The following is an 18,208-nucleotide window of genomic DNA, read 5'->3' as shown; positions in this document are numbered from 1 at the left end:
AGAAGGAAAAAGAAATGTCTCTTATGCAGCTTTGCCTTCCCTCCCCACACATAGGCTAGTCAGGTCTTTGAAAGGTAGTATCAGAGTTGTGTTTTGGGTGATTTTCTGGTGCTAGTTTAAAAACCTTGGGGATATGTTAAAGTGATCAGCTTTGAAGAATCTTAGTTATAGATATTAATTCTGTACATTTTTCTTTCTGCATTTAAGATAATAGTGGAACCATGGATCTATTTGGAGGTGCAGATGATATATCTTCAGGGAGCGATGGAGAAGATAAACCACCTACTCCAGGACAACCTGTGGTAAGTAAAATGATTAATGTGAGCTGAGCCCCTTATTTAAGGTTAAGTAAAAAGTTTCAGAAGTGGGCTGAGGTGTAGTTCAACAGTAGAGTGCTTGCCTAGCATGCATGCCTGTAGGTTTGATCCTCAGCACTGCCGGTAAATAAACAAGTAACAAAAAATTCAGATGAAGGGTCTCTCTTAATCCAGGAAGAGGAAGTTGATAAATGAATCGTAGTAGGAAAATAAGATAAACAAATGAGTTTCTTAAGTTATCTAGGAAATTCTTGATTCTAAGGAGGAGTAAAAATAACCATCCAACATGAGGTGGTGCTTTGCCTTAGGGGGGCAAGTCTTGTTTGGATCTGTGACCTGAGAACCATTGACTTTTGTTTTTCTTGCTCATGCAAAGAAATGTATGCTGTATCTTTGACTTTGATTACTAGAGTGACTTCATATTGAAGTAATGATTACTTTCATACTGGTTTTAAAAATTTTTTTGGCTGGAACTGAGGACTGAATCCAAGGCTTCACTCATGCCAGGCAAGTACTTTCCCACTGAACTATGCCCCTAGCTATACTTTGTTGATGATTATTTGGAAGATAAATTTTTCATAAATGAAATATTTTTCTTGTACTGATGGTTTTGTTTCCCCTAAGGTGTTTTGGGGGTAATTGAGTAGGGATAGGGATTTAGGACTGCTTTTTTTTTTTTTTTTTTTTAATGGTGCTCGAGATCAAACCTAGGGCCTTGTGCATACAAGGCAAGCACTGTACCAATTGAGCTATATTCCCAGCCCTTAGGACTGCTTTTGCCCTAAAGTGATATCCAAAAATGTTTCTCTTGCTTACCTGAATAAAGTGTGAAAGACAACTAGGGAGTCAATAAGGTCCCCGAAAGCTCTAAAATTCTATGACTCTTTCACTAGGATGAAAATGGATTGCCTCAGGATCAACAGGAGGAGGAACCAATTCCTGAGACCAGAATAGAAGTAGAAATACCCAAAGTAAACACTGATTTAGGAAATGACTTATATTTTGTTAAACTGCCCAACTTTCTCAGTGTAGAGCCCAGGTAAGGGAATTAATTAAAATTTTTTTCTGGATGTTGAATAGAAATATGTGGAGTGTTGATATTTTTCTCATTATACATTGAGTTGGCCAATGATAGAAATGGAAAACTGGTTGTATATCTCAGAGAAAAACAAATCAAATATCCTGATGTAGAAAAATTATGGATTACTAATAGGAAGACTTTTGATGCTTGTGATTATTTAACATTTTAATTTGCTTATGAATTAATAGGCATCAAAATTCTTCAAGACACTTTAAAATTTGTGAGCCCTAAAAAAACTGAAATTGAAGGTGATGAAATTTGCTAGAGAAACTACAAATGTCCACTGTATTAACTATTGTTGATACAGAAAAGCTAATAATAGTTAGGGACAGTTGAACATTACTTATAGGTAATCTTAGTTAATTGTCGAGTTCTTGTGTGATTTAAATGTTTTTTTCCCCTAAGCAAAATGATGTGGAAAGTTAGAGTAGCATGGCCTATTCTTTGGAAGATTTCCATAAGAATAAAAAATATTTTGAACATTTAACCTTACTTTTACTTTATTTCAAATAATATATATTAACTCCAAATCTTAAGAAGTTATGGTAATTTAAAAACTTCCTTGAAGTTGAGCATGGAGACATTTGACCATTATAATTTTTGAAATTTTATTTTGATTTTTTTGGGATATAATGGTGTATATTAATAAGATATATCATTATATATAACAGTAATATTCTTTATAAAATATGATTAATAGTTTACTTTAAAAAAAACAATTTTTAGACCTTTTGATCCTCAGTATTATGAAGATGAATTTGAAGATGAGGAAATGCTGGATGAAGAAGGGAGAACCAGGTTAAAATTAAAGGTACCATTTCATACTTTACTCTTTTATTATTGGTACTGGGTATTGAGCCCCAGTACCAGGAGCACACTACCACTGAGCTACATCCTCAGCCCTTTTTATATTTTTACTTTGAGACAAGATCTCACTAAATTACTGAGACTGTCCTTGAGCTTGTAATCCTTCTGAATCGGCCTCCCTAGTAGCTGGGATTATAGGCATTGGCCTATATGCCTGGTGAGACTTGCTTTTGAAAATGATTTTTTTAAAATATATATTTCTTGTTCTTGCAATCAAATGAATTGTCTGCCTTTCCAGAAATTTTTTTTTTTTTTTCAGGAAGAAAATATATTCTTTGTAAAAGTGTTACTGGTTTATAATTTTCTTGCTATTAATTCTTTTTGGTGTCTGCTTCCTTCAGATTAATAGTACTGTAGATAAATATTTAGAACTACTTTCAGATGTACTATGGGTAAAAGTTTTAGCAACTTCCTTAGGAGGAAATTCTTCAGACTCTTTAATCTATAGTTAAATCACATATGAAAGGAGAGTGTATTACTAGTACCTGACACTTCCTTATGTGTCCTTTTCTCTTTTTGTGCGCTTTCAGTCATTCCTCTTGATCTGTGAAAAGGCAATTTTATTGTATAAATTCCCCTTTATGTTCTTTTTGATATCCTTTACTATCTCGTTTTCTCTATCTAGGGAAAGCCTCTGATCTTCTTCTAAGTAAGGAGGGTATAGCTTAAGTAGATATGTTAGAGCTGAGTTGTACCAAGAAAAAAGAAGCAGTTCAATCCAGGATGCTGAAACTGGAGCTATATTTAAATTCTTAAATCTGAAGGATTTCTCATAAGTTTTTTATTTGCCAGTGGATATTGTACATGGTATTTCAGTGTTAAGAAGGGGCAGTTTGGCATTTTTAGAGTTCAGGAAGTTGAGTTTTTACATTTCTACTAATACCATCTGTCCAAGTGTGGTAGATCAAGTACCTAAATAATTTTGAGCAAGGGGTATAGGGCTTCCCAAGCTTTTCAATGAGGCTTCACTTCTTCTCTCTCTCTCTCTCTCTCTCTCTCTCTCTCTTTTTATTTTTTGGTACTGGGGATTGAACCCAGGGGTACTCAACTACTGAGCCATATCCCCATCCCTTTCTTTATTTTATTTAGATACAAGGTCTCTAAGTTGCTTAAGTCCTTGCTTAACTTGCTGAGGCTGCCTTTGAACTTGTGATTCTTCTTCTCAGCCTCCTGAGCTGCTGGGTTTACAGGCATGCACCACTACAACCGACACTGCTTCTCTTCTTAATGGAAATGCAAATCAAATAAGAAAATGGAGATTAAACCAATGCCAGTGATTTGCTCAAGATTACACAATTAATAGAGCTACTCCTTAGATCGTGTTTTTTTTGTGTGTGTGCTGTCCTCCCTCCACCACCCTTCAACCATTGGCCCATCTGTTAATATTTCTTTGGAGGATATGTATGCATTCAGTTGTGATTAGCAATATTAATTTCCCATGGCTCTTTTAATGCCTCTGGCCTTATTCTACTGTTTTTCATTGTTTCTATCCTTTTTATAAATTTATTTACTTTTTATCTATCCGTTTATTTTTGCATTTTTTCTTTTTTGTATCTGTCATAATGTAATAGCAAGTATCAATATATCTATTATATATTCCATTGTGGGCATCAGAATTTGGAAATAAATACCTTACTCTAAAGCCTCAGTGCTTCAGAGTACAACATATCAGTATTTAATGTAGACTATTGTCCTTTAGAACCTTGGTGTGTGATTAAAACCAAAAGAACCATGGACCTTTTGTTTCTTTCTTCCTTCCTTCTTTCCTTCCTTCCTGCCTGCCTGCCTGCCTTGTACTGCCTTGTACTGGGGTGGGGTTGGGGGACGGTGGGCACTACCACTGAGCCAGCCCTTTTTATCTCAAGAAGTTTTCGACGCTGGCCTTGAGCTTGAGAGCTTCCTGCCTCAGCTTCCCAAGTTGCTGGGATTATAGGCATGTGCTTCACTACCCTTCATTTCTTTCTTTCTTTATTTACTTATTTTTTAGTTGTAGTTGGACACAACACCTTTATTTCATTTGTTTATTTTTGTATGTGGTGCTGAGGTCTCGCATGTGCAAGGCGAGTGCTCTACCGCTGAGCCACAATAGCCCCTTTCATTTCTTAATTAATGTTTAACACTAGATTTACCAGTCTTGAGTTAGTTGGTAGCTGATATAATGGCACATACACATGTCAGCCTTAGCAATTTAACAAGACCCCATCTTGGAAAATAAAAAGGTCTGGGAATTTTTGTAGCTCAGTGGAAAAGCACCACTGAACCCCTAATACCATCCTTGCCCCTGCTACCCTTCCAGTCTCCTAGATCAAAAAGAGTTAGTTGATTAAGTAGTTAATTCTTTAATCAACAAGCAATCAGGTACAGATTATGTACCTCTTTGAGGTCATCTTTAGAAATACTTTCATGTGTCTTTCATTCCAATAGGACAAGTCTTAGCAGTGTGTCTTAATTATTATTATTTGAATCACCTTATTGAATAGAAAGCATTTTTCAAAGACTGGAAATGTATATAGCTCATAAGTAGGGCACTTGTTTAGCATGTATGAATCCCTGGGTTCAATCCCCACCTATATAAAAAAGAAAAAGGAAAAAGAAAGCAAGCATTTTTCAAAATGGCTTCTCAGTTAATAATGCCAATATATATACTTATAGGTGGACAACCTATTTTTTATGAGAGGGAAAACAAGTAAATAGTGACAAATTGTTTTAATTCCTTATTAAGGAAAATTTCAAACATATGTAAGGCAAAAAGTATAATGAGTTCTCATGTGCCCATCACTCACTTTAACAATTGTCAAATTGAATAATCTTGTCAAATTGAATAGTCTTGATACCTACCTTCCGCGGACATTTTTTTAAAATTGATACTAGGGATTGAACCCAGGGGCACTTAAACTGGAGCTATGCCCTTATTTTATATTTTATTTTGAGACAGGGTATTGCTGAATTGCTTAAGGCCTTGCTAAATTGTTGAGGCTGGCTTTGAAAGCATGATCCTCCTGCCTCAGACTCCTGAGCTACTGGGATTATAGGAGTATGCCACTGTGCCTGGCATCCCCCAGACTATTTTGACACAAATCTCAGATATGATATCTAATTCAAGAGTGTTATTGAGACCTTTAATCAGCTGACTTTATATTTGCTTATTTAGTGAGGAATGAATAAGGAAGGGAAAAACTGGAAGCAAACCATTAAGACACATATGCAAAGACATTGATATTTAACATGGTGGAGATCCAAAATATCTAACTGGGAATGAGAACAGCTGTTTTAATGGTTGATGGTGGAGGAATAGGGAAGTGTGGTCAGTTTTCAAAATGTTGGCTTCTTTTTGTTCATTTTTATTCTTTTTAACCTTATAAGTGTACCCCCCCCCCTTTTTTTTGTTCTTTACTGGTATTTTAGTGGATTTCTAGGATACATCAATAATAAATTTCATGAATTAAATGTGCCGTATTTTCCTGGAAGACTCACTGAGTTGTTTTTTGTCTGGGGATTGAATCCACAGGGGGCTTTCCCACTGAACCATGTCCCCAGCCCTTTTTTTTTTTTTTTTTTACTTTTTATTTTGAGACAGGATCTCTCTAAGTTGCTGAGGCTGAACTTCCCATCCTCCTCCTTCCACCTCCCTAGTCTTGGGGATTATAGGCATATGCCACTGTGCCCAGCCTCACTGAATTTTTAATTTCATTAGTAGTGGTTCTCATTTTCTAAATCTGTCTGGTGGGAAACACTGTGCAGTAATACAAAATTCATCTCTCAACCTATTCAAATCTGGGGTTTTGATTTTCTTAGATTTTACCAGTCTTAAAAGAGTTAATTGGTAGCAGATATAGTGGTACATACACGTAATGCTGGCCTTAGCGATGCTGGGAGCTTCCCCACAAATTTTTTAAAATATTTTTTAGTTATACATGGACACAGTATCTTTATTTAGTTTATTTACTTTTTTAATGTGGTGCTGAGAATTGAATCCAGTGCCTCTCACATAGGAGGCAAGCACTCTACCGCTGAGCCACACCCTAACTGCCAGAGCTTCCCCATTTGTTGGACAAGTTGGCCAAGTTTTTGGTCTCACTTCTAGAGTTTTTAGTTCTGTGAGACAACTTACTTTAAGAATCTTAGCTCTAAATTTGACATGATGGCTCAAGTTTTATCTCCTGCCCTCATAGCTCTCACTGTTGCTCTTAAATTATTCCAGGGCTGCTGGAGATTTGTATCTGCTCAGATCCTCTGTTTCTGATATGGGGAACTTAGAAATTCAGATAAGCTTATTTTTTTTCCTGTTTTTTTTTCTTTACATACCACTTTAGGTGATTAAAGTAAGATGGTCTCAACATTGTCTCTTTCTCTGTCACTACCTATGTGTGCTTCTTTTATGATCATAAGTCTCTTGAGGAGAAAAAAGTCTTGAAGGCAGTTAAATTATAGTTTTCTAAGGCATATGTATTTTAAAACAGGTAGAAAATACCATAAGATGGAGGATACGCCGAGATGAAGAAGGAAATGAAATTAAAGAAAGCAATGCTCGGATAGTCAAGTGGTCAGATGGGAGGTGAGCACACATGTCTGAAGATTATTGAAATCCCCAGAATGGGCTAAGAAGGAGCAAGTTATGGAGTAGGATCTTATTGGGGGCTCTCTCTCTTTTTTAAAGAGATAGGGGTCTCACTGTGTTGCCTAGGCTGGCCTCAAGCCTCTAGACTACTCAAGCCATCCTCTTACCACAGCCTTCAGAATAGCTGGGTCTTTAGGCATGCACCCCATGCCCAACTCAGGGCTACCTTGAGTTTCCATTAGTTATTTCCTGTGATGACATAGAAAACCTGAGAGAAATAAATAGATAGTTGGAGGTCATATAGACTGGTGGAAAACATTAAGAGCATGCCAAAATGTAATCATCTTATTTTGAAAAGTTAGACTGCTCCCTCAGCCCAATTATCTTTTGCTGGGAGCATGGTAGAGGCTGGGCAAACACCACAGCAGGTGTTAACTCCTGTGTAGTCATCCATTTTTTTTTTAAATCATATATAACTTCTTTATTCTCTTCATTCTTTTGAATTATGTAAAGAGAGAAAGCAGCAACTGAATCACATTTTTAGTGGAGTGTATCATGAAAGCTTTGTGACTTTAACATGTGAAGTGTTTCTTCTCTTCAGCATGTCCCTGCATTTAGGCAATGAAGTGTTTGATGTGTACAAAGCCCCACTTCAGGGTGACCACAATCATCTTTTTATAAGACAAGGTACTGGTCTGCAGGGGCAAGCCGTCTTTAAAACAAAACTCACCTTCAGGTAACTATTTTTATCAATGTACTATTTGTTAATGGTAAAAAACAGTAAAATATAGGTGTTTCTATAGTGCCTGACTTTTGGTTAATGTATAATTAACAGTATAATTCACCAAGGACCAAGAACTGATTTTCAGTTCTGAAGGCCCAAAACCTATTTTGTAAAGTACTGTTAGGAAACCAGGTTATATTAACCAGAATTACAAGAGACTATTTTGTAAATTAGAAATTCAATTATTAATTCCAGTGATTATTATAACTGCCAAAAGGTATAACATGCTTTTCTTTGCTAGTCCATGTGCCTTTTTCAGTAAAATCGATCTGGTGGGCCAGTTGATAACTACAGGTAGTTTGTGTGCATGTAATCAGAAAGGCATTAAGTTGTCAAATATGGGGCCTGGGATCCTCTCGTTGCCTTTGCTGCTGCATCCAGTGTGACTGTAGAAGTGTCCCCAAGCAGACTGGAATACACAGGTCAGCTAATGAGGGCACTACCCTTCCTTAGACTGAGTTGTTTATCTCTTCCTGATTATAATCAGATCATTCTTCTTGGATAATGCTGATCTTTAGAAGGGGACACAATAATGTCGGTTATGATTTAGCTATTTGAGAATTGTTAATGGTCAAAGGATAGACTTTGGAATCAGATAGACCAGTATTTGAATTTCCTTTCCACTTGTGTAACCCTATACAATTTTTGTTCCCTAATCTATAAAATGTAAAATATAATGATTATGTTATAGGATAGCTATGGCAATTAAATCAAATATTGTATGAAACACAAAGCATAGTGCCTGGTACATAGTATCTAATTAATGTTGCCTAAGCCTATCCATTAGTGCTTCTAGAAGGTAATCATGCTATACAAATCCTTTTGTCTTCCCCAGGCCTCTGTTTTTTCACTTTACCCATGAGATAAAAATGTCTTAGTAAACTATATAATAAATAAAATTCACAGTTCCTAACATAATATATTTAGTTTGGTGTCCCTGCTTATTTTTCTGATGCATAGGAAATTATCACTGACTTCTTGTTTTTGTGATATGGGTATGACTGGCTCACAAATATATTTAATAAATAATGAGACATTTTTGTTATTTTCTGATAGACCTCACTCTACGGACAGTGCCACACATAGAAAGATGACACTGTCACTTGCAGATAGATGTTCAAAGACACAGAAGATTAGAATCTTACCAATGGCTGGTCGTGATCCTGAATGCCAACGCACAGAAATGATTAAGGTATATTTGCTAGTCTTTTCCCTGGATCTTTTTGGTATTCTAAGAACAATACTTCCCAACATGTCCATCCATCATCTTATTGGCCCACCCTTTCTCCTTCCAACCAACATGAATAGGGAGCTTGATTAATTTCATAAGCATTGTTAACAGTGAGTGATGTGACAGTAGTGGTAAAATAGACACAGGAGACTAGATTCTTTCCCACAGCAGCCTGAGAGTTCAGCCACAAACTAGTGAACTTTCACATATAGTTTTAAAGATCACTAAATCATCTATGTTTGGTTTAGAATCCATGTCAAAAAATCAGTGGGGGGCAGGGGGAATCAGTGCAAGTGCTGGAGACTTCGTATAAAATATAGACCAGAAGTTTGAATGGGAGAGTGCCAAAAGTAGAATCTAGCGGAGTAAGAAAAGGTTGTGTATTTGTTTCTTTTTTTGTTTGTTTCTTGGTGCTAGGAATTGAACCCAGGGTACTCTGCTCTGCTAGGTAAGTATTCCTCCACTGAGCTGCATCCCTAGTCCAGTTTTTTCTTTTTTAAATAAGGTCACTTAATAACATTTTACTGATACATTTTCAGATTTGACACAACTGTTAATAATCTTCAAAGATTCAATTCTGGTGCATTTTTACTGAGTGACAGAGCATATGCTTGTATTGACACCAAGGTTTTCTGGTGCAGTGCTTGCTTTGAGAAGCTGAATGCAGTAGTCCATTCTCATGGTCTCCTCTCCATCTTCTCTAATCCTCACTGAATCTTGGTCGTTGTCTTGCTTGCCTCACGTGATTGATTACATTCCTAAGTGAAATGGAATACCTTGAGGCCTAGGCATCCAGTTGCCTCAGGACCTTTCTTATAATCTCATTGGTAAGCTTTAAGAAGGGTTTGGCCCTTGTTCCTGCTTTTCCCTCCAGCCTATTCCTGGAGGCAGATGAACTAACCCAGACCCGGAGCAGTGCCTGGCCTAAAGGTGCTTAAGGAGCATTAGCTTTGAAGTCTGACTTCTTACTCCATTTCCCCACCTTTTCTATTCAGACAAGTAGAGCTGGAGGAACCTAAGGATTTCTTAGCATTTTGAAGAGTGCTGTGAACCACTCTGAGAATTCCCATAGCCTCTTCCACATCTTCAACTCCTGTGGAAATGTAGACAAGGAGTCAACTAGTTTGTTCTTAGTCTTTATACCACTGTCAGTGACTTTTACTCTAACCTCAGTACAGCCAGCCACATGCTACTTAACCCATAAGTCCCAAATTTTCAATTCTGTGAATATTTCAGTTAAATCAACACATTAAAATAGTTTGGGAATCATAATCTAGAGCTTATATATTATATTATAGAGCTTATAATTATTATGTTAATAATATTACAATATAATAATAATATTATATACTGTATTTAAATTTTTATAGGTGTCCCACATCTGGGACAATGGAACAAAAAGGGTTAAACACTCTATTGCATAGAATTTCTAACAACAGAATTGGAGTTATATATGATAATATGCAGCAATTGAATGAGGAATGTCTTCAAAGAAATGCCAGAATATCCCCAGACTTCCTTTCATCCTCATTTTCTGTGTAAACTTCAAGGGGTGGAATGCCAGGCAGCTGAGGAAATGAAGGTGCTCTGCCTTGTGGCTTGCGAACCTCCACACCACTGGGATCTCCTCACTCTGTTGTCAGGATTTGTGGAAAGCTCTCTGGATTGAGGGTTATGACAGAAATATCTGGGAACCTTGGGACTTTGGTGGAGCCTGGGCGGGTCAGGTATCTGCAGCTCAAGGATGACAGAGACAACCTCCACTGCCCTAGGAAGTCAAGTTAGGTGTCCCAGGCATGGATGGGGTTTCTTAGGCTGGTTGCGTTGCATCTCCTTGAACTGTGAATTACAACAGAGAGGACAGTGTAGTTCCTGAGACTACTCCTGTGCCAGTTCTGAGTGAACTGGTATGAGGGATCCCTCCACTTGTGTAACCCTATACAATTTTTGTTCCCTAATCTATAAAATGTAAAATATAATGATGATGTTATAGGATAGCTATGGCAATTAAATCAAATATTGTATGAAACACAAAGCATAGTGCCTGGTACATAGTATCTAATTATCCTTGTGTGTGTGGTAACAGAGGTGAGTGGAGTACTGTAATCTGAAGACATTATCCTGCTAGGCATTTACAGGTTCTTTATAGTAAAAGTGGGTTCAAGTGGGCTTGAAAATAGTTTGTTTTTAAAAGCTGAATGGTGTCTTAGTTTGTTTTTGTTGTTATAAATGGATACAATAGACTGGGTAATTTTTAAAAATAGATGTTTATTTAGCTCACAGTCTTTGTGGCTAGAAAGTCCAAGAGCATGACACCAGCATTTCATGAGGGCTTTCTTGTTACATTATAAAACAGTGAAGGGCACCAGTTGGTGAGACAGAGCAAGGAGCAGCTGTTTTTTTAATAACAAAGTCTCTCCCATGACCATCCATTAATCTGTTAATGCATAAATTAATCCTTTCTTGACGGCACAGCTTCCTGACCCAGTCACTTCCCCCATATCTTACCTCTCAAAGAACTTTAACATATGACTTTGGCGATTAGCACATGCAACCTGGGGAACACCTTCACACCATAGCAAATGGTTTATTTGCTTCTTCACAGAAAGAAGAAGAACGTTTGAGGGCTTCCATTCGTAGGGAGTCTCAACAGCGTCGAATGAGAGAGAAACAGCACCAGCGGGGTCTGAGTGCTAGTTACCTAGAACCTGATCGATATGATGAGGAAGAGGAAGGCGAGGAGTCCATCAGTTTGGCTGCCATTAAAAACCGATACAAAGGGGGCATTCGAGGTGAGTCTGGGGCAGAATTTAATGTTAAGGTTCCAGTTGTTTGAATTGTACATGATCTGAATGCCATGTCACTGGACATTTTTTTCTTCTGGTGCTAGAGATTAAACTCAGCATGTAGTCTATTACTGAGTAATACCTTTGGCCCCTGGACATTTTATTTTTAAAGAACCAGTGTTAACAAGTGGTTCTTTTTAAGGTTTCTGGTCTCATCATTACAGAATTCTTTCAGGTGAGCCTGGAAGGGTAGATAGAAACTGATGTTGCTCCCATTTTCAGTTTTATCCCTTGAACTTCTGCTTTCTAGATTGAAGATTTGCCAGTTATGTTATAACTTTTCTTATCTTTGTTTTATTACTAACTGGGAATCAAGACAAAAAATTGGGAATGAAAAAATGCTTAATGTTTTCTTTTATTCTTCCTCTTTTACTTTTTTCTGAGCTGTCCTTTGTAGATTCCTTCCTTTCACAAGTGTTAATAATTCATAATGGGTAATGTTTTTCAGCACATACTGAACCCCAGGCAAACTCAATACTTGCTGTCCTATTTGATCTCTAAATACTGTGGGCCTCTGTGTGTGTGTGTGTGTTTGTGTGTGTATGCCTGTGTGATGCTGGGAGCGGAACTAAGGGCTGTGTGTATGCTAGGCAAGTGCTCTACCACTGAGCCACATCCCTAGCCTGACCTATTTCCTTTTATTGTTCTTGTTATTGAGGAAAAAAACTTTGAGAGGTTGAGTAACTTGATGAAAGACACATAATTGGTAATTGGCCAATTCTTAAACCAAGGCCATCTGACTTCTAAAATCTTCTTGGGAAAGTAGAACGAGAATAAAGACTTAAAACTAAAGACATAGACATGGAACAACATGCTATGTTCAGAAAGAGATACATTTCAGTGGGGTTTGTAGGGTGTCATATTTAGGCGTTGGTTTTCAGGCAGTGGGAATAATGAACAATATTAACGACAACATAATATGTGTTTTAGAAAATAATTCTAGTGTAAATTCATATAACAGACTGAATGTGAGTAACATTTTTGATAGAGGTGTCTATATTTCTGTGAGAGAAGAACAATAATACAGGAATATAGAGGTGCAAAGAGAAATGAGAGATGGCAAATATGACAAAGCACTGATATAACAGGGTCTCTTTTCAGTGAATCATCCTCATTAAGCTTCCTAACTAACATAATAGATATGATCAGTCTTACCACAGACTTAATAGGATACATAAAGTATTTGCAATTAAGTACTTTTTAAGGATGGTGACTCCTAACTTAGTCTTTCTTCACTTGTCTAACATTTCATTGAAAATCAAATTATATTTTTCAAGGAAGAAGAAATACTTAGAAGAGAATTACTTATTATGGTCAGTGGAATAAATCCCATAGGGTTATTGTTTCACCGGGTTTACATGAGGAATATAATGAGAATTGGTCTCATGAAACTTCCTGTATAGTGTGTCTTTATTATCATACAATGACTTGTTGCCATGTAACCTAAGCATAATTATTTTGATTCTTAGAAAAGGAAATCATTGTGCCTGTGTGTCATTGTCATATAGATTCTATAAATAATTTAATCTGATCGTGTTTATTTATTTGAGATGAGTCTTTTAAGACATGGACCTCATTTAGTAAATAATGAAAGACCTCATAGTAAAAAAATATAATAATAACAACAAACCTTCTTGGTTCTTACCCAGAGATTCCCCCACAACTGGTGGAAAGATGAGATGCTGTAAAGCAAACTCAAGGCTTGGGCTGAACTCCTGACCCTGCTTACTCTGCTTTCAACTCAACCACCTTTTTTTTTTTTTTTTTTTTTTTTAACATGGTTCTAAAGTGTAAAGCTGTGTTCCATCACACATGTAACATACAATTACAAATATTCGATACAAAAATAACTAATTCTAATATTGAACACAGAATAGTTCTATATTAATAATAAAAACCAAAACTGACTTTTTCTTGGAAAATTTAAATTCAGGCCATTATTTCACAGTTTGGAACTCCGAGTAATCCAGCTTCAAGATGACTTTCTCATTGCTGAAATCTGCTCTGTCAATTTGTGATTTGGGACTTCCTTTTGTCTCAAGCCATTCCTGCATGCAATGCACCTTGGAGATGGGACCTTGCAATTGTCCTTGTACTGTGCCCCGGTCAGTGTTCTGGACCCAGCCTACCAATCCTAACTTTTTACCTCACCCTGAGTGTACTTGCGGAAAAACACCCCTTGCACCTTCCCAAAAATTGTGTAATCCACTGATACCAAGGTGTCCCCTTCTGCCATGCTCAAATCCGCCTCCTTTTCCCCACAGGGGGCCGAATCACACCTGCAACCACCTACCAACCAACCACCTTTAAAAAAATTTTTTTTATTTGTTATCTTTAGATATACATGACAGTAGAATGTAATTTGACATATTTTACATACATGGGTTATAACTTCCCATTCTTGTGGTTGTACATGATGTGGAGTTTCACTGGTCATGTATTCATATATGAACACAGAGAAGTTATGTCAGATTTATTCTACTGTCTCTTCTATTCCCATCCTTCCTCCCTTCCTTTCATTTCCATTTCTGTACTCCACTGAACTTCTACTCCCCACACTTCTTGTTGTGCGTTAGCATCCACAAATCAAAGAGAACATTCGATCTTTGGTTTTTTGAGATTGGCTCATTTCACTTAACATAATAGTCTCCAGATCCATCCATTTACTAGCAAAAGTCATAAAATCACTTTTTATTGAATCACTTTTAGAAGATCCTATTACTTCCCTTAACATCTGTGGTCTCATTTGGAAAAAAAACAACCTGTTAATAATAGTGTTTGCAACATGAGGGTGTTTTGAGAGTTGAATGATAAATGTTACCTAAAGCTACCATTTGTTGTTTCACCTCATCAGCCTTGAGCATTTGACTGCCCTTCTTTGATATTAAGTATCTTGTCCATAAAATGAAGTTCTAATGCTCTCTTGATTCCCTTTGACACACCTTGGAAATCACAGTGTGCCCCAGGTGGTTTTTCCTGTTGAGTAAAAAAATTATAAAAACACCCAAATTTTCCTTTTTCTGGCTGTCCTACAAAACTTTTTCTCATTTTTCAGTGACTACTTTTTGCCACAGTCTGGCTGGGCACAATTCAGGAGCCACTTGTCAAAAGAAACGAACTTTATTTTTAGAACCACACACACCAAACAAAACAGCTCCTCAGGAAAAACCCTCAGAGCCCAACTGCCACCACTGGTTTCCCACAAGCCACTCCCCCCAACCACCAGCCTCTCCACCTCCCACAATCCTCCTGCTCTTGAGGCCGATTGGCTGGGTCGTGTGGGCGGAGCCAAAAAAGTCCCCCAATGAGCAGCTCCGTGGCCTGAAAGGGCAGGGAAACAGCCCAATGAGCATCACCGCAGAGGAGCCAATCAGCTAGATGTTGCTGGGGCCGCTGTGAGCCAATCATCAGCTGGTAGTCTGAAAGTTTGCTGGGGCCCCTTCGGCTGTGGCTCTCAACAACTTTTGTCTAGTGACCTGCTAAGCCTTACCTACCTATTATTTATCTTGGGACAATAGTACAAGAGATCTTTCCATTTTTGCCATTGCTAATTTTCCACAGGAAAAATTAATTTTAAAATTACGCCACACAAAAATAAAAACAACTAAACGTTAAAGATATATTTAGGGATAGAGATGTTTAATATTCAGTTCCTCAGAGATTAAAACACAACAGACAAGTAACACTCAGTTTTGGGCAGTCCTTAGCTAGGCAAAGAGTTGGAAGAAGGAAAGGATTATATTTGGAGAGAGTAAGTCTATTTCATTTCAGTATATTTAGAGCTTTATCTTTAAATCAACAATTCAAAATTATTTACTTCCTCCAGGGAAAATGTACAATTCTGATAAGAAGGAAAAACTGAGATTGAATAGATCACTATCATTGAAAGTCACTCAGTCTAATTCCTTTGCTTTCAGAGGAAAGAGCCAGAATCTATTCCTCAGACAGTGATGAGGGATCAGAAGAAGATAAGGCTCAAAGATTACTCAAAGCAAAGAAACTCACCAGTGATGAGGTAAGCTCACATTTACTCAATCATAAGATTTGGCTTGTACTCAGGAGCCACCTCCTGGGAATGAGGAGCTCACAGACTAGGAGCACATATATATACACAATTCACTGAAATTCAGTGCCATACTGTGAACAATAACTAGTAAAAAATTTGTTAAATTAATCTGCACCGTATTGGTTTTAAATTAGATGAGGTGACATCTTAATGATACATTTGCAGTGTGTTGAACTGTTTGCAAATGGAAGTCCTCATCTAAGCAGATGCTATTTGTTGCCTGGCAAGCAGAAACTGTTAATGAAAATTCAGAAGTACTATGGAACTCGGTTTATTCCTAGTATTCTCAGAAATGAGATTTTTCTTTGCTTAAAAAAAGACCTTCTGGGCTGGGCAGTTGCAAAATGCCTAACTCAAAAATGCCTCATGCAAATGAACCTCTACCTTCACCACCCAAATATTCTCTTGGTCTTCTTTCTTCCCTTCTCTAAATACAAAGACTTTACTTCTTCCTGGACCTCCCAACCTCCGCTACTGCCTCTTCATATTATTCCAGTTCATGTTCTGGGCATGTGCAACAATGGAAGACAATTGCTGTTGGGGTCACTGTACTACTGCACATTGGGATGAAAGTAGAGTCCTTACTGTAGGCTCATAACTTTCTTTTTGAGCCCTCCTGTGGTACTCTAGGTCTGTAGGAATGCATTTGTGATAACAAGGCAGGAAACAAGTGTGAGATGCTATCTCGTCCCTCAGAGGGCCAGCTGCTGGGACCATCAGGAAAAAAGTGGGTGCATCAGATTACATCGTACATGTAGAAGCACTCTGTGGTCACAGCAAGATGTCAGGCCTTCCCCAACCTTAACCTTCAAACCATTTGTTGATCCATTTAATTTTTGGAGGATAGTGTCATGTTAGTGTCAACTCCTGTAATGAGTATTTGATATTTAAATGATGATATGTTCAAATTCTATTTGTAAAAATTGTTTTATAGACAATTCTCTGAATTCTTTCTGTTAGGACATTGTACAGAATTATTTTAAACAGAGGAAATGTGATAGAAGACATTTAATTTCTTCAAGAAATTTTAATTGTTCTTTTTAGTTATACTTGACAGTAGAAGGCATTTTGACATCTTCAAATATTTTCTTAAAGACCTTTATATTTTTAATATATCCAAACCAAGAAATTATTATTTTAAAAATTAATAGTGTTTAAAATAATGAGTTTTAGATAATGAAAAAAAAAAAGCTAAATGCTGAAGAAGCGGAGAAAAAATTTTGACCGATTACCTGATAAGGGTGAATATATTTTAGGACAAGAAATGGTCATACAGGCAAAACTTCCTTGGGAGAGCCCTGATCTTTCCCAGGATAGACTCTGTTGTGCACTTATTTCTCTGTAAGAGATAAATTTTGGTTGCATAGCTCTCTCCTAATATCTGCAAGGGCATGAGTTGAATTTTATAGTTTGTAATGAGTCTTACAGAGTTTTCATTTTACAATGCCTCTAATAGATTTGAAAACTGGCCATCACCTTGGCTAGTGGTTTCATTCATCTGTTGAATGTTTTTACTGTAAGTTACTTTGAGCAGGGTATGGTAGCACACGCCTGTAATCACAGCTGTTTAGGAGGATGATGCAGGAGGATTGCAAGTTTGAGGCCAGCCTTAGCAACTGCGAGATGCTGTTTGAAAATTTTTTTAAAAAGAGCTGGGGGTATAGCTCAATGCAAAGTGCCCCGGGGTTCAATCCCCAGCACCAGGAAAACAAACAAAAAGTTACTTTGAGTTATCAGAGGGTCATTCAGCTCAGAGCTACTTTTGATAAACCGTTCCTAGAAATGTTCTCTGTTGAATTTTAGATTTTTAAAAATTTTATCTATTTAGGAGGGTGAACCTTCTGGAAAGAGAAAAGCAGAAGATGATGATAAAGCAAATAAAAAGCATAAGAAGTATGTGATCAGTGATGAAGAAGAAGAAGACGATGATTAAAGTACAAAATGTGAAAACTTTTATATATTTTATTGTATAGTTTGTTTTATAAATATGATGTAAACATGAGTTATTTTCATTGAAACGAATTGATTTGCCTTTGTGTAATTTTAATTGTAATAAAAAAATTAAAAGCAAGTGACTGTGTTTAAGAAATCTACTTTTCCTAAAGCAAGCTGACTTGTTAGTATTTCCACTGAGTTGGGTTTTCGCGAATTCCTGCTGCTCTACTCCACTTCCTCTCATCCCCACAAAGAGGTCTGCTGGCCAGGAACAAGACTAGGGTGAGGGGGAGTGAGGCCCTCTCTTCAGATGCAGTGTTTAAAGGAGTATGAAAATAACCTCAAGAATCATGTCTATTTCCTCAGACTGCCCTGCAAAAGTACCACAGTAGGGTGGCTTAAAACAAGAGAAATTTATTCTCTTACAGTTCTGGAGACAGGAAGTTTGAAATCAAGATGTTTGCAGAGCCGTGCTGTCTTCCAGGAAGGATTCTCCTTTCCCTCTTCCCAGGTTCTGGTGTTT

The 18,208-nt window shown here is 37.2% G+C and overlaps 1 protein-coding gene and 1 pseudogene across 2 annotated transcripts in view; one reads left to right on the top strand and one right to left on the bottom strand.

The window, feature by feature from the left end:
• The window catches only part of LOC143394062 (RNA polymerase-associated protein LEO1), a 30,293-nt gene extending 12,530 nt beyond the window's left edge, over positions 1-17,763 (top strand). The window contains exons 4-12 of one of the 2 annotated variants that reach the window (XM_076848578.1): positions 208-302; positions 1,211-1,356; positions 2,125-2,209; positions 6,726-6,820; positions 7,425-7,559; positions 8,664-8,799; positions 11,444-11,630; positions 15,602-15,699; positions 17,579-17,763. In XM_076848578.1, coding sequence (XP_076704693.1) covers positions 208-302; positions 1,211-1,356; positions 2,125-2,209; positions 6,726-6,820; positions 7,425-7,559; positions 8,664-8,799; positions 11,444-11,630; positions 15,602-15,699; positions 17,579-17,683 — 1,082 coding nt within the window. In that variant the 3' untranslated portion in view covers positions 17,684-17,763. The remainder of the gene's footprint in view (positions 1-207; positions 303-1,210; positions 1,357-2,124; positions 2,210-6,725; positions 6,821-7,424; positions 7,560-8,663; positions 8,800-11,443; positions 11,631-15,601; positions 15,700-17,578) is intronic. The other variant, XM_076848579.1, reaches the window with a different exon arrangement.
• Positions 13,622-13,953, bottom strand: LOC143394061 (acylphosphatase-1 pseudogene; annotated as a pseudogene).
• Positions 17,764-18,208: the final 445 nt, after the last annotated feature.

The sequence above is a fragment of the Callospermophilus lateralis genome, chromosome 3 (genome assembly GCF_048772815.1).
Source record: "Callospermophilus lateralis isolate mCalLat2 chromosome 3, mCalLat2.hap1, whole genome shotgun sequence".
Classification (NCBI taxonomy): Eukaryota; Metazoa; Chordata; class Mammalia; order Rodentia; family Sciuridae; genus Callospermophilus; species Callospermophilus lateralis.
Note: the sequence above shows the minus strand (reverse complement) of the source record. Positions and strands in the feature narration are given on the sequence as shown.